At 47.3% G+C, this 25,100-nt stretch overlaps 1 protein-coding gene across 1 annotated transcript; it reads left to right on the forward strand.

The window, feature by feature from the left end:
* Positions 1-582: 582 nt before the first annotated feature.
* KCNMB4 (potassium calcium-activated channel subfamily M regulatory beta subunit 4) lies at positions 583-21,012 on the forward strand. Its single transcript, XM_074572644.1, has 3 exons — positions 583-1,067; positions 10,399-10,526; positions 20,092-21,012. Exons 1-3 carry the CDS (start codon positions 684-686, stop codon positions 20,258-20,260), a joined length of 681 nt encoding a protein of 226 aa, XP_074428745.1. The 5' UTR covers positions 583-683; the 3' UTR covers positions 20,261-21,012.
* Positions 21,013-25,100: the final 4,088 nt, after the last annotated feature.

Below are 25,100 nucleotides of genomic sequence, written 5' to 3' on the forward strand. Positions count from 1 at the left end.
TGCCTTACACCCCAAAAAAGTCCTGTTGAGGCAGGATAACGTTCAGCCAAGTCTTGTTATTTCCCTTCTCAGTTAATAAGGAGAAAAACGGCCCCTGCTTCCTCACTTCCAGATACTTAATTTCTTTAATTTCGGCTCTGACTCTGTGTGTGCGTGTGTAGAGTTTGACGCAGGGGGTTACTGAGCGTGACTTCACACGAGCTCTCCGGGACTCAACCAAGCCGGCGGCGAGAATTGGGATGCGCAAACTATGTTTCGAGCCGCGATTTGATTCTTCTGGATTTACCCGTGGGGTTGCTACCCTGTCATCATGGGGATGCTGGTTTTGAGGGGGGGTGGGCGGGTGGGGGGGCCGCAACGCGCCCCTTAGGGCGCGTTGCGGCCCCCCCACCCGCCCACCCCCCTCTAGACATCGCACCTTGCCCAGTACCCGCTATTAATCTGGACCAGCAAATCTCCCGGGCCAGATAATCCCGTTGCAAGCTGTCCCTTCCACCCCTTGGAGGGGTTTGAATTAGGTCACCCGGGTTTCCATTTGCATTTTATTTATTTATCCGGGGGGGGAGGGGGGGTGTTTTGGTTTTTTTTTTTTCCTCTGGATACACACACACACACACACACCCACCAGTGGCATCCCTCAAGGAGGCGGGGATGGAGGCGGGGAGCGGCGGGAGCTTTAGCCCATGGCAGCGGTCTGCCCGGCGGCGGATGCCAGCGGCGACGGGGCGATGGCGAGGAGCCGGGCGGCTTACGAGTACACGGAGGCGGAGGACAAAAGCATGCGGCTGGGTTTCCTCCTCATCGCCGCCGGTTTGCTCTCCCTGCTGGGTTTGGGTTGTTGCTGGCTTCGCCCGGCGCTGCAGGAGAGGGGAGGAGGCGGCTCCGCCAACTGCACGGTGCTGGCGGTGCGGCAGCTCGGGGAGCGCTTCGCCTGCACCTTCTCCTGCGGGGCTGCCTGCCGGGGAACCGCCCGCTACCCCTGTCTCCAGGTCCTGGTCCGCACCTCCCGCTCCTCCTCCCCTGCCCTGCTCCATGAGGACGAGCGGCAGCTCCGCACCAACCCCAAGGTGAGACCCCGCGCTCACAAAGTCCGGGGTAGGCGTGGAGGGGGGGGGGGGGGTTAGACGTCCCGTAGGGCAAATCCTGACCCCTCGCCGCGGTGCTGGGTGCCCTTTCGCTGCCCCTCGTTGCCCTCTTTTGGGGTCCGGGTCCCCTGCAGCCGCCCTCCGTTCGGGGTGCGGGTTTTTCTCTGATGGTGGGGAACGGATGAAGTCGCGGAGCATCCCTCCGAAATGCCCCTGTGCTGTTACTCAGCAAAAAGTATATGTATATGTATAGTATATATATATAAATACTATACATGATGCGTGTGTATATATATGGTGTGTGTATATATATAGCGTGTGTGTATAAATATATATACACGCTATATATAGTATAGTACTACACTATACTTTATAATATAGTATAGTATAGTATAACACTACAAACAGACACTCTCTCTCTCTATATATATAGATATAGATATAGATATATGTATATATTTGCCCCGAACAGCCCTGGATTATCCTTCCCCCGGGAGCGCTGCTGCCTCAGTCCCAAGGCACCCTGCGGGCGGCTCCGCTGCCGGTCCCCTGTCCCCGGTCCCCTGTCCCCAGTCCCCGGTCCCGTCCGCCCCGCCGGCAGCCCCGGGACGCCGGTGGGAAGCCGGGGAGAAACTCCTGCTGCCGGCGAGGAGGTCTGTCCCCCCGAGCGGTGACAGATGCTGATGCCCTGCGTGTCCAGGAGGGTGAGGGACGTCCCGGGGCGAAGAATGGGGAGCTTCCCTGAAACGCAAGCAGAAATTTTAACGGAGCCGCTGTGGATGTGGCGCTGGGGAGAGGGCTGCACCGGAACAAGAAGTTTCCTCGGTGCTCTTTTGATTCTTGAACTTCTCCATCACCCACATGAAAACAGACTGACCAGAAGTGCCTTTAAAGTTGCACCTTCTAGCAAACGAGGGTAGCCTGAAGGTAATGCGCGACTTCTGCTTTTTCTTTCTTTAAAGGCGTTTGCTCTGCTTTCTCCTTTTTCAGTTCATGCTGAGTAAAGCCCATCTTGCCAGCACGCTGCCTGAGTGGAAATTTTGTTAAATAGTTTCCAGAAAATAAAAAATGCGGCAGAACCACTCCCCGCCCTTCACCCTGAAAGAACATGAAAACTGGGGAGTGTATTAGAAAAGCAAATTTCAGCTCTTTGATTCAACCGAGATGTGGATGTAGCTCAGCGCCAAGGGTCACCCTAAGTGTGAGGCAGGGGTCTGCGTGCAGGGCCAGGGGAAAGACCCAGGGATGCAGTGCCGCACTTGCGTGTCCAGTTTGGGATGTGCAGCCTCATGTCTCCGCAGTCATCGTTACACCAGCGTGGAGCAGCCCCTTGGAAGGTGGATTAAGTTGCAAGCTCAGTGTTTGTGGTTTGCTTCTCCCCCCCGCCCCCCCCGCCTTGGCAGCTTGTGGGCTCAGAAGGGTTGCTGGGGCAAAAATCAGCAAAGCGAAAAGCAGGATAATAAGTCGGACAGGATTTGGATTAAATTGTTGGCACCACTCAGAAGCAATAGCGATGAAGCTGCAGTGCTGGATGCTGCCTGACAGCAAAGCGAATGAAACCTTGGCCTGTGAGGGACCTTTGCAAACTTCACCTTTCCCTGGGGGTGCTGCTGGCAGGCTCCCCACGGAGAGGGCTGTGGTTATGGAGAGGGGCACCATGAGCACCCAGTTGTCCGAGCACCAGCGCTTCTCTAAACCTCTCTCTGTCTTCGGGTGGGCTGGGGGTAGCTGGTGAAATGCCCTCTGGAGGTGGGGCAAAGGTGCTGTGTTGCTGCAGAGGGTGCAGCATGGCTGTGGCTGTCCCTGGGCACGGCCCAATGTTCCCGTTCTGGCCATCTCCAGCAGGGATGAGAGGTGGGAGGTGGGTTGCGAGCCGGGCCACCAGCACACCTGGGCTTGGCAACTTTTGCAGCGTCCTCAGTTTCAGCAGAGGCTTTCAACTGCAGCGTCTCTCTGAGTAGTTAGAGTTTTTTGTTTTTACTTCTTGATCCTGGAATTCTACAAGTCTGGGTGGGAAGTGGAGGATTGTACCTGCCCTGGGGCTGGATTGCAGTTTCTGCAGGGAGGCACCCAGAGCTTCAGCAGCAATGGCCCTAAATGTCACTCAGAAGCCTATTTTAATTTAGTAATTGATAAGGAAACACCTTATTAATTGTGTGTTGGCAGCAGGTTGGACTCGCACGCTCTTGCAAATATAATCTGTTTTCTCGGGCTTGCACCTTGTGTCTCTAGGTGTGGGCTGTTTACCCGGGGATATCGATTGCTGGTGACTGAATCTGATTTACCAAATGAGACCAAGCAGAAAGGATGTAATTTTATTTTTTTGATGTAACTGCATTCTCTGGTGGTAATTGAATTTAACTAAGTAGAAAACAACGTAGAAAAAAGTGCACTCCAATTATTTTCCTTACCTTAAGGAGCTTATGTAAAACCAACACAAAATAAGAAGAAAAGTCGTTTAGGTCTCATTAGGAAAACGTACTCTTTTAAGTATGTTTTAATGAAGTACGTATAGCTGTCGCTTTGGTTTTCCCTTTTCCCCCTAGTTTAATGTCTGTGAGCTGAGCAGTTATACTCTCCTTTTAATTTTTGTATTAAAGTCTCACCGCCTTTAAAAGCTTTGGGGATTTTATGCTGTAACAGGTTAGTCATAGCAACGGAGTAGGAATCTGCTGGGTCTAATGCTCGGGATCCAGTATGTATTTATGAATGAACACTTAGGGAGCCGCTTAACCCTTCCTGTTTCCACCACCTTCTCGCAGCACACTTCCTTGTGGTCATGCAATTAGACGTACAACACGTTAATCAGTGCCGACTAACTGGAAGGAAAAAAAAAAAGAACAATTTTGTTTTGAATATTCTTAAAATTTTACGTTCTGTCTAGCCGCTTCTCTGTGTGGGGTAGCAATTCTTCCTGTAAATCAATAGTACGGAAAAGGCGTACTTCAGGCTCCTTACACCGTGAAACAATACTGAATCAGCTGGCAGCTTCATTCTGCCCCCAAAATCCCCAGTGTATTGGACTAAAAATATTCTACTTTCTGTAGTAGAGCGGGCTGGCGTATAAACATATCGGCAGCTACGAATCCGTCTGTTCTAGCGAGGTTTAGCTGCAGGAAAAAGAAATTTATTTTTGTTTCTTTCGTGTTTCCTAAGATAATCACATCATTGTACAGCCCAGGATTCATTTGAGCTCTTAAAAGATTATATAGCTGGGTCAGAGTTAATCCAGAAATGTATATATAAAGCACCGGGCATGATGACATTTGGGTTCAGTCTGAGTGATTTGTGGGTTTCTTTTTTTTTTTCTTTAATTGTTGTCTCAGAGGAAGAAATTTCAGCAGAGGGATGGTAGCCTTTCTTCAGCTGCCTTGATAGCAATAATAATCTCTGAGATAAGGCTTAAGGGGGATTAATTCCCAATTTGTCGCTATCGTTCTGGCCATCGAGTGCGTCGGCGGCACATAGAGCCAGCACGGGGACCAGGCTACAGGTTTGGTTGGGTAAAATGAGAGCGGAGTATGTCAGCTGCTGAAAAGATCTGCTTTCTGGCTTTTTAGACTTTTCCCTTTCTATGCTTAAAGTTAAGTGCAGGGCTCTTTTGATGAAGAAACTTTTAGGGGAGTGACTGGTGATCCTGATGTTAGCAGCTGTGCAGCAGGACCTGGTTGTCCCCCTCCCTGTCCCCAGGCAGAGGTGCAGAGCATCCAGCCGCTGCTCCTTGTCGGTGCTCTGCATCTGCAGGTGTTCCTGATGCACTTCTTTCTGTAACCACTCAGCCTGATGAGATGATGTACGGTTACCCCTTCTCTGCACTTGTAAATAGAATTGGTTTTGGGGTTTGGACTCTCCTAAATACGATCAACAACAGAGGAAGTTTAATATCCAACCCTACAATAATTTTGGGATGGTTTGGTGCATCTGGTGAAGCATCAGATCTGTGTTCAGGGTGGTGCCCATGACGGGCAGACCCTGCAGAGGCTGTCTAGCGATTCCTCTGGAAGCAGCCCCAGGTTCTGTGGATGAACTCCACCGCCCTCCCGTCTCACCTGGGGCACCCCTCGCTGCCTTGAGCCTCTGTGAGGGGTGGTGGGTTTGGCCACTCCCGGTGGGTTTCTCCTTGCTGACAGATGCAGTTGGAAACCAGACGTGATGCTCAGCTCCAGCTCCCTCAGTACAGTCAGCTGGGAGGGGGGCATTTTTTTGTACTGACCGAGCGAGTCCCCCTGCTCATCTCCTGCCACACTGCTCGGGATGGTTGTGGCAGTGCGTCCTCCCTTCCAGGACATGAAAATAACCAAGTAATGTGAGGAGATGCTCCCATACAAAGTTTGGAGAAGCTCATACATTTCTTGGTGTGGTGGGTTAACCCTGGCTGGATACCAGGTGCCCACCAAAGCCGCTCTGTCACTCCCCCTCCTTCAGCTGGGCAGGGGAGAGAAAATATAATGAAAGGCTCATGCATTGACATAAGGACAAGGAGACCACTCACCAACTACCATCACGGGCGAACCAGACTCAACTTGGGGAAATTAATTTGATTGATTGCCAATCAAATCAGAGAAGGGTCATGAGAAATAAAACCAAACCTTAAAACACCTTCCCCCCACCCCTCCCTTCTTCCCGGGCTCAACTTCACTCCTGAAGTCTCTGCCTCCTCCCCCTGAGCCACGCAGGGGGACGGGGAATGTGGAATGCGGTCAGTTCATCACACGTTGTCTCAGCTGCTCCTTCCTTCTCAGACTCTTCCCCTGCTCCAGCACGGCGTCCCTTCCACAGGAGACAGTCCTCCATGAACTTCTTCAACATGGGTCCTTCCCATGGGCTGCAGTCCTTCACGAACTGGTCCAGCGTGGGTCGCTTCCACAGGGTGCAGTCCTTCAGGAACAGACTGCTCCGGCATGGGGTCCTCCATGGTCTGCAGGTGGATATCTGCTCCACCATTAACATCCGTGGGTTGCAGGGGGACAGCCTGCCTCACCATGGTCTTCACCATGGGCTGCAGGAGAATCTTTGCTCCGGTGCCTGGAGCACCTTCTCCCCCTCCTTCTTCACCAAGCTTGGTGTCTGTGGAATTGTTGCTGTCATATTCTCACTCTTCTCCTCCAGCTACTGTGTCCCAGCAGCTTTTTCCCCTTCTTAAATATGTTATCCCAGAGGCTCTACTGTTGTCGCTGATGGGCTCAGTCTTGGCCAGCAGTGAGTCCCTCTCAGGGCTGGCTGGCATTGGTTCTGTTGGACATAGGGGAAGCTTCTAGCAGCTTCTCACAGAAGCCACTCCTGTAGCCCTCCTCCAGCTACTGAAACGTTGCCATGCAAACACAATACACTTGGAGATCAGGAGTCGGCAATTGGTGGCTTTAGTGGTGTGTTGTACTTTTGCAATGATACTTATCTATAGTGTCCTTTCCACTCCTTCTTTTCATCACAAGCTTCCCAACCTGCACAGCACACCATGTGGGGGCTCTCTGCCGTGCCAAGCGAATGATAAGTGCTGTGTCCCGTAGTTCACCAGCAGCCAGGAGGACTGTCTTTGACAAGCTGCTTGGAGACTGAGGCTGGAGACTTGCTTCATAGTGCCATTGGTGTGTCTTCTGATGGGCTGACTCGCTTCTACTTTGGGCCCTTACGTCTGTTTGCGTTTGAGACTTTCTTGGTCTCATCTTGTAGACTGTGTCTTCCAGCCTTCAGACAGCTTGCCTCAGAGCCTACCAAGTCTGGCTTCCTTTTCATAAAAATGTAACTGAAGAAGGCAAGAATTCATCTTTGAAAAGCACACGATGCAACCTGGAAGCTAAACCATGGTCAAGAGTTCACACCTCTGTCCATTCTCTGTGATACGGAAGAATACCTGCTCTGATGAAGTGTTCAGAAGGACCGGGAATCTTCCCAGGCATCTGCAGAGACACTGGAGTACAAGAATCCAGCAGCAAACACAGATACAAATCGTACAAAATCTTGGTGGAAAGGTATATTAGCTGACACTTTTACTGACTTGAATCCTGAGTCATCTATCCAAACACCGGCTTTGATTGAAGGGGGAATATTATTAGCCTAATACTGATTTTGAGCTGTGTAATTGAGACTGTATTTGCGTTACATAATAATTTTATCATTGCTATGACATAGCGTAGGAGGTGCGATTATGGCACCGAGTATCAATAGATCCGCTGAAAAGGCCTCCGCTCCATTAAATTTATGCTGAGTGTCTAATCTTAAGTGCTATTCTCCAACTTCATTGTAACTTTTTTAAGAAAAAAACATCAAAGAAATGTAGAATGGGACCCTTCCACTGAAAATGGATGTTGCTGCACGAGCTGTAATTGAGCACAAGGCGTCCTAGCTTGCTCTCAAACACTTGGCATTTGTTTATGTTTTCATGGTAGGATTTCATGCTGTGTCTTGTGGGGGAGGACTGCAGAATTAACCTTTCAGAAACTGCCTGTTGCCAAAGGGGGAGGTCATTTCGGGTTCATACATCAACTGACAGCAGCGAAAGTTGCCAGGTTGTGATTCCCTTTTACCCGTGTGCTGACTGTGCTTTGGAGGGCGATAGAGCTGATCAAGCAAAGTCCCCAAGAAGTGTGCCTGGGATGCTGACAAAAGAGACATCCACTACCTACATGGATCAGAAGGGGCCAAAATGAACATCGGGTCAGTGGGAACTGTGCTGGCATCCTGGAGAGGCAGTCAAGCTCCAGTGTTCGTGCAGCAGGTGATAAGTCCACATTGGAGTTGGACTTTGTGCGTTCACTGTGGCTCAAGGCCTTCATGATGTTGAGGAAATGATTCAGGGTGACCCTTGGGATTCATATGATGATGATTTTGGCTTGGGCAGGGACCTCTCCTCTCTTCAAGACTGTTAATCCTTGACAGGCTCAAGCAATGTGGTCCCACAGATTTATGGCAAGCTCCTGTGTGTCTCCTTTGTGTTTTCCACATGAAGATATGCAAATGAATCCATCTTGTTTTCTGTCAGCTGTCATTGGGATTACTTACGTAAAGAGTCGTGTGAAGTTTGAGTTATGGAGAGTATATTCACTGCTTTCCCCAACTTCCAGGTGTCCCTCCCACAGGTGCTGGCAGTTCTCCCATACACTGTCTTGCCTTGGCATGGGGAAAGATGGACATGTTGATCAGGGAAGCTGTCTGTAGAGCCCTTTACATCTTCCAAATCAAGCAAAATCCCTGACCTGAAAAACTCCACTTTTAATAGCTTCCATTGAGCTAAAAGAGTAGGGACTGATGTAAAAAATTGCGAAGTCCTCTGTGATGGAGCTGTCCTTGGAGACTTACAGCCTTCTATTTGTCTGTTCAGATGGACATGTCTTGGGAAAAGAGATCTCTGCAGTTGTTTCTAAGCCTGAAACTCAGGGTGGGGATTAACAATGGGTCACCAGGTTGTGAATTTTGTGAAGGATTCACGTAATATCTGGGGGAGGTAGAAGGTCTCTGAAGGATCTGGAGAAAGTTTGGTCAGCAGAGTAGTGGTAGGGTGGTCACACTTTCACAGCAGAGGACAAGAGTAGGCTCAGCCACCAGGAAGAAGGATTTCAGAGGAAGCTGTGTACTGGAGCTGATACCACAGGAAAAGGAGTTCTCAAGATCACTGAGGAAATTTAGGCAGAAGAATGTATGGTGGTACCTGGTTGTTTTGTCTAGGTCTGCGTTTTGTGTGCTGGCAAAATAGTGATTGGTTTGGGGGACTCTGAATAAAGCCTATCTAATTCTGCTCTCTTGTATCCCTGTATGGCAAGAGTGTACCTAAAAGTTGGGGGCTTGAGGAAGAGGAAGGTGTAGATTACAGTCAGATGTAGGTAGTGAGAGAGATTGTCAGCTGTGCTGACAGAAGTGGTCAGGTTTAACACGATCAGGCCAATAAAACCCTGAGATTTCTCCCATCCCCCTGCAATGGCAAAGATTCAAGCTGTTATATGGTGGAGATGGATTTGTAGGTCTGTACAGGTTGGGTATAGCATTCAGTAGGCCCCTGAAACCTCACCAGATAGAGAGGGAGAGGAAGCGCTCACCAGGCACAGTGAGTCACGGTGGTCTTTATTTTCAGGTTAGAGAGGGTATCTCTCTCCTTGTTATTGCCTTCAGGACATTGTGAAGAAACTCGTGTTGTGGTCATATGTGTGGATCCCCTTAGGGGCTTCCCGTGCCCTGCACCTCCTGCTTCCTCATCCTGCCTAAGTAGGAGGCTTTAGCTACCTTCACAGTCACTTTTTTCTGCTTGCAGCTCCCAGTTTTAAAGGAATTAAAAATCTATGTGTGCACCTTGAGCCTTGCTGTCCATGCATCCTCCCGCGTGAAAAGCCTTTGTGTTATTCACGGATCAGTTAAGCTGTGTTACTCAGTTTGGTTCAGCATCTCCTGTAATGATCTCCTGTAACGATCTCCCGTAACGGTCTCCCGTATGGACGCCTGGTAACAAACGGAGGGATTGTGCTTGGACACTGAGATCTTGATACTGCCAACACTGGGTTCAGTGGACTATTTGTTTTATCTTGTTTAGCTCCCCGTGGCTGGGAGGGAAGGGCGGTATGTCAAAGACGAGACTTAGAACAAAGTTGTGTGCACTGTGTGTGACCCAGAGTGGGGTCTCTGAGAGGCCAGTCCCAAGTGCGCCGAGCTGGGGGAGGGATTTCCCTTGATCAATTTGGGCTTTGAAGCAGATGTCTGGGCGAGATCTGCAGATAGCTCAGCTGCACACTCAACTCTTGTTGACTTCTCTACAGCAGAAGCAGATGCTGAACCTTTCTGCTGAAGTGGGGCTTTGAACTTTCTCTGCTCATTTCCCCGTGTTGTAACAGCGGAAGAATACTTGTCTTTTGTCAAGGGAAATCAGCTAGGTATCAGATATCCCATCATCCGGGAAAGCTTGCTGGAATATTTTGGTTATTTGGTGCTAAACAGAATTTGTGATTATGTGCTTCACTGAAAATAGGAAGTAATTCAAATCCAAACCATGCAGCTGGCTAGGAATACGTCAAAATGAAAATGTCATTTTTACATTCATCATGCAAAACCCCAAGGTGTTACGTGGCAGGTTGGTTTGATAATGGAACAAAACATGATAAAGCCTTTATTTTGTTTCTGAATGCTGGCATATTCTTTTCCAGTACCTGCAGGGAGTAACTAGCAATTCAAGTGAAGTTCAGCTAACTTTTCTTTTTTGTTTCTTTGGACCTTGTACTTACGCTTTTTTGCCCATTTCAGTCACATTGGTATCATGAGGAAAATGCGGAGGAAGTAATGCCCCGTGTTCTTGAGTGCAGAAGTAACTCTGTTTTGCAACGTGTGTTGGCAGTGTTCGTACATCCCGCCCTGCGCAAGAGACGATCAGGAGAACTCTGAGAATGTCACGTACAAGCAGAAATACTGGAAAGAGAAAGTGGGTTCGCAACCATTTACGTGCTATTTTAACCAGCACTTGAGGTGAGTAATCTACATTTGCATAGGCAGAAGTGCTTATGCATCTGTTTAACAGCTGTCCGTTGGTTCTGTTTGAAAATGTATATAAACGCATGCATATGTGTATACACACACACTCAGATAGTGATGTGGTTTATCACACGGAGTTTAGTGCAGAACTTTGCAAAACAACTCCTTTGATGAAAAGCTACATAGAAAGCAGAGAAGCGTTTTTACCGCTTGAAGTAAAAATATAAAACTCTGAGGAAAGTTTCCCTTAAAACATGTCATTTTAAGGCAAAAAGCATCTTGGCTTTTAACACTCAGATGGAAAATTTATGGCTTGGATATTAATGTTCCTTCCCTCTGTGGAAGAGAAATCCTACTGTGTTCATGAGGGGCTGGAAGAAAAGGGGAGATCAGTAAATAGTACAAACCAACTCAAGAATTGTGTTCATGGAGGATTAATGAATCAGATACGTGTAATAAATGCTCACAGAACTGCCAGTTTTCATACGTGCTTGCGGAGTAGAAAGTTGTAACTTAAAGCATCTCCTCTTCTGTTTTGATTCTTCCTTTGACTTCCGACGTCAATGCGACTTATGCGTGTACAAGGGTGACGTGTGGTTTCCTTCCTTCAGTAAATGGGAAGAGGAGGGTGTCTTTTTGCCTGTCTCTTTCTGATGATGACGTGCTGGGAAATAAAAGGTGGTGTGGCGGCAGCATCTTACTGTTACCACAGTGTGCAGGCTCCCTGGGAGGACTTGGAAGAACAGCAATGATTGGGATGATGGGTCCATGTAGACAAGGAGGCGGAAAGAGAATATTTAAGATCTCCAGATGAGCCAAGTTTTATATTCCAATTCTGGAGGCATGTGACACTAGCTTAATTTGATCAGCATGAGCAATTTTGGTAGAGCTAGGGAGACTGCTCTTGGTTGCTAAGCACTCAAATGAATGCCACATTGGGAACTAAAGGAGGAGGTTGGTCCTACTCCACCAGCACCTGGAAGTTAAATAGATGAGGGACACCTAGGCGGGAATAGCTTGGTGCTTGCTAGTACAATTCATGCCTCAGTGTGAGAGTGTTGGCTTCAGATATTTAAGCTTATTAAGACACACAGGAGGAAAATGGATGCCAGTGTGTACTTGGAGGAACCAGGGAGCTGAAGGAGGGTGGCAGGCAGAGACATGCCTAGCTCTCTTGTCGGTGGCCCACTGAATGCCTTGGGGGTTTCAAGTTTGTCTTAGGCTGGCTATGATTGTTGTCCCCTCCCTGGAGAAACCATAGATCTAGTGGGAGTGCCCAGGATGACAGCCTGTTGTCCCTGGTTAACTCTTTGCAGAGGGAAACCACCAATGCTTTGTAGCAAAAACTAGTTGTTTCTTATAGTGGGGACGGAAACATTGTCTACAGCATGCAGGAGTTAAAACTTAGGGCACCCTGTGCAGTGACATCAGACCTGGCAGGGACCTTCTTGCTCCACAAGGTGCCAATGCTTGTGTCTGCTAAGCAGAAGCTGCGTGATGATTTTGGCTTCTCTGGGCACGCAGGTGCTGCCAGTTCCCCACGCTGCCGAGACCTGGGACCTGCAGCAGCCGCTGCCAGAGTGAGCAGGATAGTCAGAAACATGGGATCTTCTGCAGGAGACTTCACGGCTGGGATTCATCTGAGCTGGGGTGGACAAATGCTGGGAAAGTCAGCTTTTATAGTCAGTGGAGAGAAATAGGAGCCTTTTATCTTACCCCAAAATAAACACCTAATACAGGTCAGATGCCCAGAGATGTTTATTTCTCGCCTGTAAAGGAGCTTATGGTGATCTGATCGGGTGCAGGCACCTAGGTGGTAGGTGTCCAGAGTTAGTTGAGCTGGTTTGCACATCACATCTGTAGGTGAAGAAAAGGCAAAATTTTCTGAGGCTACATACTGCCTAGGGTCTGCCATTTATGTAGGTTGACGCTGAGGAATTGTGCAGCACTTGGGCAAGGATTTTTCCTTAGAGTTGCTGCATCCTATACTGTTAAATGTTCTTGCCAAATGCAACGGCTGTCTTGAAATGCTGCCTTTTGCTGATCATACAACAATTTATATACAGCAGAAGAGAGACTCACTGCCAGAGATACTTAAAGATAGTCTAAGCTGAAATGTGTACACCATCTATTTTCTTCTGGAGATAGGAATAAGCTTTGAGAGATAAGTTTTGCTGACTAGGAAGGAATGTGCTTGCTTAGGTATACTTTTAGAGCTATGATGACTAAACTGCTTGTGAAGCAGTAAGAAAACACACAAACTGAGGAAAAAATCTGTTCACTTCAAAACAGAAGTGTGCGTATTTTCTGTCGGTATTTTTTAAACTGTGTGGATGAGCCAACTCTTCTGTGTCAGTCTGTATAAAACACATAGAATATAGTGGTAGCTTCCTCGGGGTCTAGTACTTGCAATATTAATACTGTCTCTTTTGAAATGGCAGAATAAAATTCTAGGTATATATCTAGGCAAGGAGTGGACATTGTCTCCTCTTCATCAAACTTACTTTAGCACCATTGTCAGAATTGTTGCTGCACGCAGAGCGCACTGTTAGGTGACACGTCCCTTCAGTCTGGTGATGCACGTTTCAACAGGCTGCTTTGAAAAGCAGAAGTGATGCCGCTTGTACAGCTCAAACTTATAAAAAATGGGTGAGAAGCAGACTTAGCAGTTTCCTTCATTCTCTGTTAATATAAATAGAGGCCCAGCACAACTAGCCATCTGACATTTATCTTAGGGAACCAAAGCATAGCTTAGCTTGGAGCTCAGCACTTTACTGAAAAGCGAGGTTTTGCTTTTCCACTGTAGGTGCGTACCTTTAGTGTCTCACTCTTCTCTGGCTAGCCTTGGGCCAAGTGGTGCAAGCTGCATGGGAAAGTTGCTTTTCCCGACCTCTGGTGAAGGTGCCTGTTTGTTGGCACGATGATACTCTGGTCTGTAGGGAGCCCTGCCCAGCAGAAACCAACCCGCAGTGTTTCAGAGCACAAAATAAATGGAAAATTCAGGTAAAGTTCTCAGGCTGTTGCCAAAGGTTTGGGAAGGTGCTGAGGTCTAGTGCTTCAGTTTTCATCCATCTCACACCAAGTGTCCCAGGGAGTCTGTAGTCACAAACACATGCAAACAAGGGTCACAGCTGCATGCCCTGAAGTGGGAGGCCTGCGGGAACGGGTGGGATGGGGGACATCCTGTTGCTTTATTTCTTCGTGTTCCAGGTCTCACTGGCATCAACAACAAGAACAAAGAGAAACCAAAATCTATGTCAGCTCAGACCCCTCAGTCTCATGCCATGCAGAGATAGGTAGAGCAACATATCTCACTTTATTTCTCATTAGTGGCTCGTTTATGTGGCATTATTGCTTTTTAGCTCTGGGTTTGTCCAGTACGGCAAGAATGCTCTGGGGTTCCTTTGCTGCAGCGCAGCAGATGAGCCAGCCAGGCTTTATACTTCTCTGTGTTTGCTGCAGGATGCTGTACACAAATTCACCTGGGATTTGAAGAGCAGACACTGTCTGGTGATCAGTGACCCCCTGTATGGTGTTGGGGTACCCTGCAGGCCATTTATCTGGGAATAATCCTCTGCAGAAGCCAAGGGTGCTCAGGTAGTAGGGCTGCTCATTCATAAATGGTGGAAGAGAAATATCGGTTTGCTCTGGTAATTCACAAAGTTTTCTAAATTAATTCCCTCTGGTCCCCCGAAGATATTGTTGCTATTTCCTATCCTTTCTGTTAGGATAGCACTGCCCCTGCACGCAGCCGTCCAGCTGAGGATCTCTGTCTCTTGAAACAATAGGGGAAAAAAAATACTGATGAGTGCTTTTCATAGTGAAGGGATGTGAATAATTGTGGGGAAAATAAGCGTATGCAGATTGTAAACATCTTTAAATCCGGATCATTTGAATACAAAAAGCTATTTGTAAGGTTTCCCTATCCCATGCCCCCGCCTCTGCCAGCTTTCGCTGTGTCACATAAATTGCACAATGTGGTGCACAAGTGATGACTGGAATGTTTACATGCCTGTAACTTTTTGGTCCTACATGACTTCCTGGTAACCCCTGCACTGCAGTTCTTACCATGATGCTCAGTAATTGCTCCGAAGGCTCTGATGGAGGCCTGCTTTATCCCGTGTCTCTTTGAACTGCTTGGCAGCGCCTAACAGGGATGTGTTGTGTAATGCAACAACTAATCCAGTTACCCCTGGTCGGAGCCCCACAAGGCTCCAGCCCTGAGCTCAAAGTCCTGCTAAAAATAAGTACTGGTTTCACCTTTTAGCAATGAAAACACAATAGTTCCCTCCTTGTCTGTTCAGTGAAAGGGAAAGGTATGTGTTCAGAGTTAAGGTAGAGACTTCTTTTAGGCTTCTTTTTAGTTTGTTTGTTCTTCTTTCGCTGTGGGGCTGCTGCTGGGCAGTGGTGGTGGTGGTGCACAGTGGCCATCACCATTTGCAGCAGAACCAGGTCTCGATGCCTGACCAGGGCTTGAAAGTATTCAGTATTTTTTTCCCCCTTTTCCCCCACTAGGTCTCTCTTTTGCCCCTGCCACTGTTTTGTGCACGGATAACTGGTGTTAGGCGTTTGGGTGCATCCCCTCGAGAGGCTTTGCATTTACTGGAGAGCTGAATGGCAGCATCGCTAGAAACAAGAGATGGTCTGTAACCGAGCTCAGGGGGTAGCTTGTCCCCTAAACTGATGCTGTCAACGTGATGGATAACAAACAGCCTGGAAGGAGTGAAATACAGCCTCTGTAGGCTAACCTGTTAATTAATCACTAATGACTTTGCTGTATTTAATTCATCTGACTAATTCTGACTCTAACTCCCTCTATCTCCTCCTAATTTTTCCCCAGTCTTTAGTTTAGGACCTTGCAGATCTCCCATGAAATACCTATGGTTTTTAGCCTGTCACAGATCACCTGAGAACAAATACAAACATGTTTATTCTTCAGGTTTTTAGCTAGACGGCCTCCCAGGCCCTCAACTCACACTGCCCACCATGACAGGCCCTGGCTGGCAAGCCAGGACTTGCAAGTCTAGCTTGCAAGATACCCGCCTTGTGCCTTCCTACCCCTCTTTCCAAGGAACAAGTGGAAACCTGGGGATGAGCCCAGTTACCTCATTCGCAGGGCACAGAATATGGGTCCATGACGAACCCCCAGGCCCCTGCGGTTACCTCTGCGCTTCTCCTGCAGAGCTGCAATGCCGTCAGGGCTGCAATGTTCCTCCTGCAGAGGACATTTGGCTGCCCGGCCCCCACTCCTCAGGCTGCTCTTACCATGGACTTACAAGTCCGGTATAACTCATGTGCCGCTGGGGTGTTTTTCCTGCTCAGGGGTGTTTTTCCTGCTCAGGGGTGTTTTCCTCTGCCTGGATGGTCCTTTTCGGGTTGCATTGGCCAGCTCGGTTGCATGGGCTCCCTGCCAGCACCAGCCCAGGGTCTCATGCACATCGTAAGGCTGCAGCAGGGCTGATTTTCCCTCCTCGCTTTGGAAGCTGTTATTTGCCATTGTTTGCAATCTCAGCACCAAAAAGCAGATGTAAAAGGAGTTTTCTTGTAAAAGAAAATAGTAAACATTTTCTTTTTCAATAACGCTTCTTCAGGTATTTCCCTCTGCTGTAAAAGCAGCATCTCAGTGGGACCCTCTGCTGCCATTACACCCTCTAGGCTGTTTTCCAGAGCGCTTTCCGTAACTGCTGTCAGCTCCAGTGATGGATCTGCAGGGAAGGGCTCCTCAACAGGGCACTGCCAAGCCCAGGCTCCCGTCCTCCGCTGCCTCCTCCCGCTGCCCCAGCACTCCCCAGTGCTCTCCCCTGCGCCCTGCAACATCTCTGTGCGGGTCAGCCGATGCAGGAAAGAGGAGCTGGTCCTGATGGGAGAGGGAGGAAATCGTATGGATGCAAAGAAATGGTATTACACGCTGCCAAAGTTGATCTTTATAAGTTTCCGTGGGCTGTTACAGGCAGATAACCAGGACGTTGCCATACAGGAGTGTGCCGTCTGTCTGCCGGCAGCGCTGTCTGCATTTATTAGCTTTTCTCATTCAGTCCTGGGGTCCAGCAGTGCTTATCTTATTTGGGATAAGATAAACACCAGCTGAAAGCACAGTAGCTCTTCCAGAATAACCACAGTGATTAAACCAAGTAGAAGCAAGGCTGAGATTCTTCCCACCACTTTTTGGCACCGAGTCACTACTGAGAGGCTACATCCTGGAGGGTCCCTGAGCTCTCCTGTGTGCCGGGTCACCCTTCAGGAGTTCTTCTCCCTCCCCTTGACTAAAGAAGGGCATTTAATGTCTTAAATGGGGTGCCAATAGTCATTTAATGACATCTGAGGGGAGGACCCAGTCACGACTTGATACATTGTCTGAAGAGATGCTGCGAGCAGCTGACAGTGCAGCTGCAGTTGCACACCTTCTGCCATGTAGGAATTACACAGGGATTTTTGCTGTAGCTAAGAATAGCGGTAATATCCATCGGAACCCAGACCTCATCCTGAGGCTTCATTAAATACCTCTGTAAGTCTTTGATTCTGTTCCAAAAGGGAAACTCTCTTAAATTACTAAGTTGCAAGAGTTACAGTCACACCTATAATGAGTGTTTGGCATCCGTCGCTGCTACCTTTGGTGCAGATGTTTTCTAAAATATCTAAGATTCGATAAAAGAATATCATGCTCTCCTCAACCATACTTTCTTTTCTTTAACTGAATCAAATTTTCTGCTTTCTTCGCTTGCCCCTTATTTTTGAAATCTTTGATTAGTATCCGTTTTAAAAAAATACTTAAAAATCACTGGTAAGCTGAGAGCTGCGAGGACTGAATGCTGCCTACTTATGGCCTCCTTGCCATTTAGCACTCTGTTATTCACAGAAGATGATACAGTAAATATGAGGGAAGCAGTATTATACCTCCTGTGAAAGGATTTTTCTGTTTAGGTGCTGTCATTTGTATGGCATAGACTGGTGGGTTTGTGCCCATAAAGTTAATATTATTTTATTCAATTTATGGTCTCCACATGTGCCTGATTATGTGGCTGGAGGATTTTGGTTGAGCAGACTTCACGTGTTCCACTATTGAGTACACCTGGGTTTCTTTTGATCATTTTTTATGTTGCTGAGTTTCAACTTTTATATAGCTGAGCTGCTCATAATCAAAGTCTTATTCTGCTCCTTACTACACAAATATAGAGAGACAGGTGATTCTGGCACCGGGGACTTACAGACTGGCACGGCACAGAGGAAGCTCCACACAACAGTTCTGGGGGATGTCGTGGGCGGAGTGAATAACTTCACTTGTAAGAGAGTAGTGAAATGTTTATTAACATAAAACAGTGATTTAACAAAGTTAGTAGTGAATGCGACAGTATTTTACGAGATTCGATGCCAGGGTACACTGATTATTTACTGCATAGAGGCCAGGGTCAGACAAGCTCTCAGGGAGACCCTCCCGTTGAGTCACGAGGTTCGGAAAGGACCCCCTTGCTTTCTAAACTCCTTCTCAGAGAGGAGTCTAGGTGCGGCTGGATCCAATCCTAGTCCCAGACTTGGTCAATGGTTTATGTCTAAAGCGCAATCAATCCTTGTATCACTTAGCTAAGATTTCAAAGTTTAGCATGCTATTAGTCACTTACCGAGAATCTGCTGCGGCAAGGAATCTCTCAGCCTCGAGGAGAAGGACCTTAAGCGAGCGTCCCCACTCAAGGGGAGACCCTGTCGTGCAGCCCGCTGCCGTGCAGGAGAGCTCAAAGGGCTCTTGGGCTGTCCGCTATTTATGGAGTAAGGGAATTGACCTAAAGTCATATTCGCATGGGAACAAGATACCTAGGTCCCCACTCCAGACAGTGTTTTGGTTATGTTGCCAGCCATCTCCCACAGTTCAAGTGCAACTCATAACAACTCCTGCTGATGGCCATGGCTTGAGCAGGAGCCGGGGGGGGGGGAAAGGGGAGAGCACACCGCCACAGGGGAGAGACCCGCAAATGCAAATGAGAGTGCAATTAAAAGCGGGGATCAGGTGTAGCCTGGCGGTCTGGCTCCACCTACTCCGTAAAGTGGATAAAACCCTGTAGATTAGCAGGTATCTCCGTTAACTAACTTCTCAGTGAAGGAAAAAAGAGTGTCATCTTGTTTCCCCTACAGGGAATATTTTCTTAGTGCTTCTTTCTGATCAGGACCAAGCTTTGGGGGAGAGACAGCACAGTCATCGCCCAGGTATCTGTTCCCATGTGCACCGTCTTAGGAGAGCTTGACAACCTGGCTGGATGAGCCTGGGTTGCCAGGATTTTAGGCTGTGAGGCTTGTTGCTCCAAGGAGTGTTGGGTAGCATTGATGAAGCAACGTGGGATGGGAGCGTTCAACGTGAATGAGGACCAATATGAGTCAGGACTATATATATTTTCCTAATTAGAGAAAGTTCTGTTTCCTTCCTTTGCAGACAGTTTTCCAGAGACTCTGTGCCTCTGGCTGTAGATGGGAAAGCAGCAGCAAAGTGCAAATTCCATGAGACTGATTTATTAACTCTGTTAAACTACAGGGAGAGCGGAAAGATACAGAGACGAGGAAAGCCTGCCATCAGATTTCCCAACCAACTTCCCAGACTTGGAGCAGGCAGATAGACACCTGATCTTTCAGGCACAAGGCATGGCTGAATTTCCAAGCCTCTTGAGATGCCTCCTCCTTGCTATTCTCCTTCTGCCTCTGTTTCCCTTTGGAAATGCATAAATTCATTACAGACCCGGCTGTGATTGTGTGTTAGATGATGCTGTTGGTGGAGACACTGGAGGTCAGATCTTCAGGGGAGGCTCCCCAAAGTGTCACTGTAGGAGCGTACTCAAGTCCACTGAGCAGCTGGTGTTTGCAGTACCAAATCGCAGCTTATTGCTGAAGTAGCTTCTGCTGGGAAGAAGCTGAATCAGGAGCCTCTGGTATGTAGGGGCCAGACAGGAGTGCTCCTGGGGGTAGGTTTTGTGCAGACCCCTGCTCGCTGGTGGAGGGGTTAGCCAGCTGGGTTAGCCTGGGCCACCAGCAGTGCAGCACTTAGGACCGGGACTGGGTCTCCATCCAGATCCAGACCACAGCGAGGGCTTCATCAGGAGCCTCCATGTAGCCCCATGGACACATCAAGGCTCGAAGCTAAAAGGGAAGTTTAATTGCATTTTAAATGCATTGCGCGGTGTCTGATGCCATGTGAGGTAGATATGTATAACTGTTGCCTTGGATTATGTTTTCATTGGAGTAGTTTTTCAATCCACAGTGTGATATTGTATCTCTCATGGCTATTTATGATGATCATAACCCCTGGAAGACCTAAAGTAACGATGCTTTTTTTATTTATTTTTTTTATCTGAACAAGCCTCTTAGCCTGTAAAAGCTGCAAGTGGAAAGGCCTCACAGCCTGCTATGAGTGCTGGTGATAGATGGGCAAAGCAGTGAATGAAATTGCCCACTTAATCATTTTCTAATGCTGTTGCAAATAAAACATATTGTTTCCAAGGCAGATGCTTTCCACTTATGATGAATTGATGATGTCAAGTTGCTTTATATTTTCTCCCTCTTCTGTTCCTCCTCTTCACAGGCCAGATGACGTGATGCTGAAGCGCACCCATGATGAGACAGTCCTCTTGCACTGCTTCCTCTGGCCTCTGGTTACATTCCTGGTCGGAGTCCTCATCGTGGTCCTGACCATCTGTGCCAAGAGCTTGGCTGTCAGGGCAGAGGCAATAAAAAAGAAGAAGCATTTGTAAATGACAAGGCTGCTGATGGAAAAAAAACACCTGCAAGAAGGTCTCAAGTGGGGCAACTCAACACACCTGCAGGTCTGCGGGGCACCCATCTGCGCCTCCTTCCAGTGTCTCATCTGGCAGTGGAGTTGCTCTTGCCTCAGGATTATTCTTGGGGAATGCCCCCATGAAGTGTCAGCTAATTGCTTCTTCTGCTATGACAGTAAATAAGTATATTCTACCAAAAAAAAAAAATCTACACTGCACCAAATATCCTGTGCGCTGTTAGTCCTGAGCAACAGCTACCCAGGTCCCAGTGGTATTAAGAGACAGTTTATAAAACCCCCTGATGCTCATTTCATCTCCACAAAGTGATCTTTAGTATTGTTTAATACTAAATATTTAAAATATTTACTTTATGATAGACTGTGTTTCCAAAATAATAAAGTTTGGTTGCTTGGTTTTTTTTTTAACCTTTGTTTTGTTTGTGGTTTTTGTTTATTTTTTTTAAGAAAAAAGCTTTAAGACAAAAATAACTGTGCTGGTTTTGGTTTTTTTCACTGTGTAGAGCTTCATTTTGAAATTCAAACTTTAACTTCTGTCTAGACAAAATCCTTCATCATCACCTGTTCATTGTGAAGAAATGTAGAAATCTGTCAGAAATACACCTCCAAAAAACGAATCAGTTATTGGAAAAGGTGATTAAATACTGGACCTAAATTTATTGCCTGGGTGGTATTCAGTCCCTAGTTTTTCTTGTCCCCTCTCAGTTACCCTCTTCACCAAAATGCTCTCAGGAGGAAGGATTTGGAGTCGTTTTACACGAATGTGTTTTACCAGTGATTTCCCCAAATAATGGAGTGTCTGAGCGCTTGCCAAGGGGAGCCTGTGGGCTGTAGTGTGATGGATGTCATTGGGCTCCAGGGATGGCTGGAGAAGGACATCAACTGTTAGCAGGGCTGTGGGTGTTTGCTGCTGAACTCGCCATCCCAGTCACACCAGCTCCAGGCAGGGTCCCTCCAAGGGGATGCTCCAGAAAACACAAGGCAGAGTGGGCACAGTGTCTTGCTGGGTGGCCTCTTTCTCCTCATCCCAGCTCCTTGCTGTGTGCAATGAGAATACTGGCCCTAGTCTTCAACTCGATCAGGTTGCTCAGAGTCCCATCCAACCTGACCTTGAATGTTTCCAGGGATGGAAACCACCTCTCTGGGCAACCTGTTCCAGTATTTCACCACCCTCATCGTAAAAAAACCCGGCCTTGGAGCACAGTTTCCCAGAGCATATCCACTGTGAGCTGTAGTCAGGGGGTGAGACCAGAGAAGCTTTGTGGCACCCGTCCTTGCCTCCACAGGGCTGCACGCCCCTGGGACCAGCTGTGCGGCTTTGCAGGGCTGGCACGCAGCAGAGAAGAGAAGCCACGTGGCTCAGTCAGGAAAGTGAGTCCCTCAGCGTGTGATTACTGGCACAGCATTTTAATCTACATTAACAATTCTGCAATTCTAACCATACTGTTCATTGTACTAATCTCTGATATTCTTAGTATTATGTTTAAATACCTTGTGTTTCGTTGTGCTTTTAACACATAGGAGAGGTATTTCTTCAGAATGCGAAAAATGCTAGATTTGAAAGCCTGAAAGCTTTGTTGGCATAAGCCACAGTGACAAACCTGCTTCTATTGCCCAGTCTCCATCTCAGATTAATTGTATTGTGTGCTTATGAATTGATTTCCATACGGCTTGTTATTTTGTAAACTTGTATGTGTTGTGGTGCCCAGTGATGAGGGTCGTTCCCCACTCCTCTGCTTACTTCCTATATGACTTTTGGAGAGTCCTCTGGTCCCAGTTGACACTGGGATAGCAGTTCCTTTGGAGGAAGTTAAGGAAATCTGTTTGTGGAGGTAGGACCTTGATGCTTCTTGGCTAGTTACTCTGTATGAAAGATCTGATTAATGTTGGTTGCACATGTTCAAGCACTTCCAGTTTTGTGGGTGAAAAAATGCTGCTTGCATGAAAAATTCCCAATTCTCTGTGTTAAACCTCACCCCTTTGGAGGTGCCTGTTGTCAGGATCACACAGGTACCCTCTGTCTCAACCCCCCGAAAAGGACAGCACGGGGTATATTGGATGAAGAGAGGTAGTGACTTCTCAGCCTGTCAAATGAAAGCTGGCCAGCTTCTGGAAGTGCTGTCCTGCAAAGGACACGGCATTTGGTTTCACTCGTGTCTCGCTGCTGTGGCCTTGCTTGCGTCCTCTGTGATTCTCTTGCCTTGGCAACCCACAGGACTATTGCACATGTGCATCTGGTTTTGGGGAGTTGATGACTATATTTTATATATATATAAAAATATATATATTATTTTTTCACACTCTGTAAATCATAGAAAGCTGCTGCAGTGGGGTGGTTTCGTTGTCTGGGTAAGGTGGTGGCAAGTTCCCCTCATCTATTTCACCTTGGTAACTTCTTATAGGTAAGGGGAATAACCCTGGTTTTCTGCATATGTACATCCTTTGTTTTCCCAAGGGAGAAGGAAATACACGGTGACACAGATTCATCATGGATTTTTTTAAGCCAGTAGCTTGGGGCTCACAAATCCAGATTAACGAAATCCTCTCTAGCTTTGCTCCAGAAGCTTTTGTGACTGAATCGTGCAGCTGGTTTTCCGAGCAAAACGCAAGAAGCACATTGAGTTGATGCAGCTCGCTTGATCAGCAATCATATCTTTAAATCTGTTAGAAATGCTGTTTGCAAAAGCCTTTGGAAGCAAGTAATGGTTACAGAGATGATATGAAATCATTTTGCAGAGAGATTAACATCCCAAGTTAAACGTCTAAATTGGTGTGCAAAGACAGACGGTAAGTACCTCCCTGGCTTGGCAGTGTGTGATGCCGAGGGGGAAAAAAAAAATCCTAAAATTCACTCTTCTGTCCCAGCCTCCACCTTGCTGATTTAGAAATGTCTTTCTAATCCCCACAGTCGATCGTGGAAGCTGGGGATTTCCTTCTAGCGGATTATTCACTGATTTCCCCCTTGGCTTTGTGGATTTCCAGTTTTTGCGGCATATTCTCTGAAGAGTATTTGCAGCCAAAGCGGCTGCGATTTCCAGACCCATCTGCAGAGTCCATTTTTGCATTTTATTCAATATTTATGTACTATTGGTTTGAGGAATTTTGTTCCATCATGCTGTCGGCTGCTCCGCTTCAGTAAAACCTGCCTTCTCTTTCATGTAGTGCAATTAAATCATTTTGTTTATACAGTATCTTTCTCTCTTAGCTTCTTAGGCTCATTTTAAAAGTTGAAGTAACTGGACCATTTTTTGTTGCACCTTTCCTGCTTTGTGTGTTTCTGTTGTTGCAGGAACTCACAATGTATTGGAATATTTAGCTACTGAATTAGGAAGTTAATTCAATGCCATGAGGAATGTCATGGGGGTATCCAGGGGCATTTTAAAAAGTCATTACCCATTATTTCTGGTGTAAACATCACCCTTTGACACAGGTCCAGCATAGTCTGCTGGATTTGAAGGACTATTGTCACCTGGGCTTTTCAGTAAGCGCCACAAGATGCAAGCTGGGAGACGTGGTGGAGAGGTAGTGCAGGTCGGAGTTTCCAAATTCGCACTTCCGGGTGTGTTTTGAGGGATTTGTCCTAGATCAGAGCAAAGACGTCTGCAAGGAGTGAGAGCGCAAAGCTCTCCATGCATCCTTCACTTGGGCTCAGCCCCGCGGCTGCTGCCCGCAGGGTTTTCCCGGCTGCTGGTCACCTCCGGGAGCCCTCCGCTCCCGAGCCAGGGCTGCAGTGTCATCCCCACAGGAGCAGGGATGTCTACAGACAGCCATCAGGCATCTCGTCTCATTTCACGCCCTACATGAAAGGATCCATTGAGCATGTGTTATCCCGTCGGAGTCCAGCTGGGAAATGTGAAAGGGGAAACACTGGTTAATGTTTAAAACCCTGTCATAGGTAAGGATTAAGTAACCTTAAGGAAGCACCTAGGGGTTTGCTAAGGGTTTAGACCTCACTTGAAAAATTAAACCAATTTTAAATTGGGCAGTCGAGCCCTGTGTGGGTCTGGTATGATGGCGAGACAGTGTGGATTGCCTGTTAACCGAAGGAACGTGCTGCGCAAACATCTTTGCTCAGCATTGCAAATACGGGAGGTGCCGGCTGAGCCTGTGCTTCTGCAAGCTTTAGCCTAAATGGCCAGAAGTTATCTTGAAGCCAAGAATAAACACGTGAAAGAGGAGACACCTAGAAGAGTGTTTGATAAGAAAAGAAAAAAACTCAGGCCATGGCTTATATTGAGGTAATCAGATGAAAGGAAGCACGGCAGAATTCTTAATTATGAAGCCTATTGTATCATGTGAATATTTTCTTGCAGTCCCTGACAGAAATCCTGTAGCTGGAGTTATCGAAAAATCAGCTTATTTCTGTGTGTGATTTCTTCGAGAATCAAAAGCTGCATTTTTTTTTTTTTAATTTTTTTTTCCTCCCTCAGCATCGAGCAGCTGCTATTCCTCCATTAACTTTCAATCAGAAACCAACCCCTTCCCTTTCTGGCATCTTAAGAGGTTGCTTCGCTGATCTGTCAAGCTAACAATCTTTGTTGCAGAAAGCATGAGCGGGAAAACCTCCGAGGGAATATGTATGCAATTAATCATACTGCCTTGTCAGGTCACAGACCCACTGAATGAATCAACCCCAAAGTTTGATATCTGAGAGGCTGTGCAATTTTCTTTCTGGTTTGAGATGTTAGCATGAATGCTGTCATTACTTGCACTGCGTTGGATTCGCAGCTCTTTGGTGGTCTAATGCCTGTAAGTCTCGCAAGCCAAGAAATTGCTTTGCATGCATTGGATGCATGGCT

This window comes from Larus michahellis, chromosome 1, assembly GCF_964199755.1.
Source record: "Larus michahellis chromosome 1, bLarMic1.1, whole genome shotgun sequence".
In the NCBI taxonomy this organism is placed as follows: domain Eukaryota; kingdom Metazoa; phylum Chordata; class Aves; order Charadriiformes; family Laridae; genus Larus; species Larus michahellis.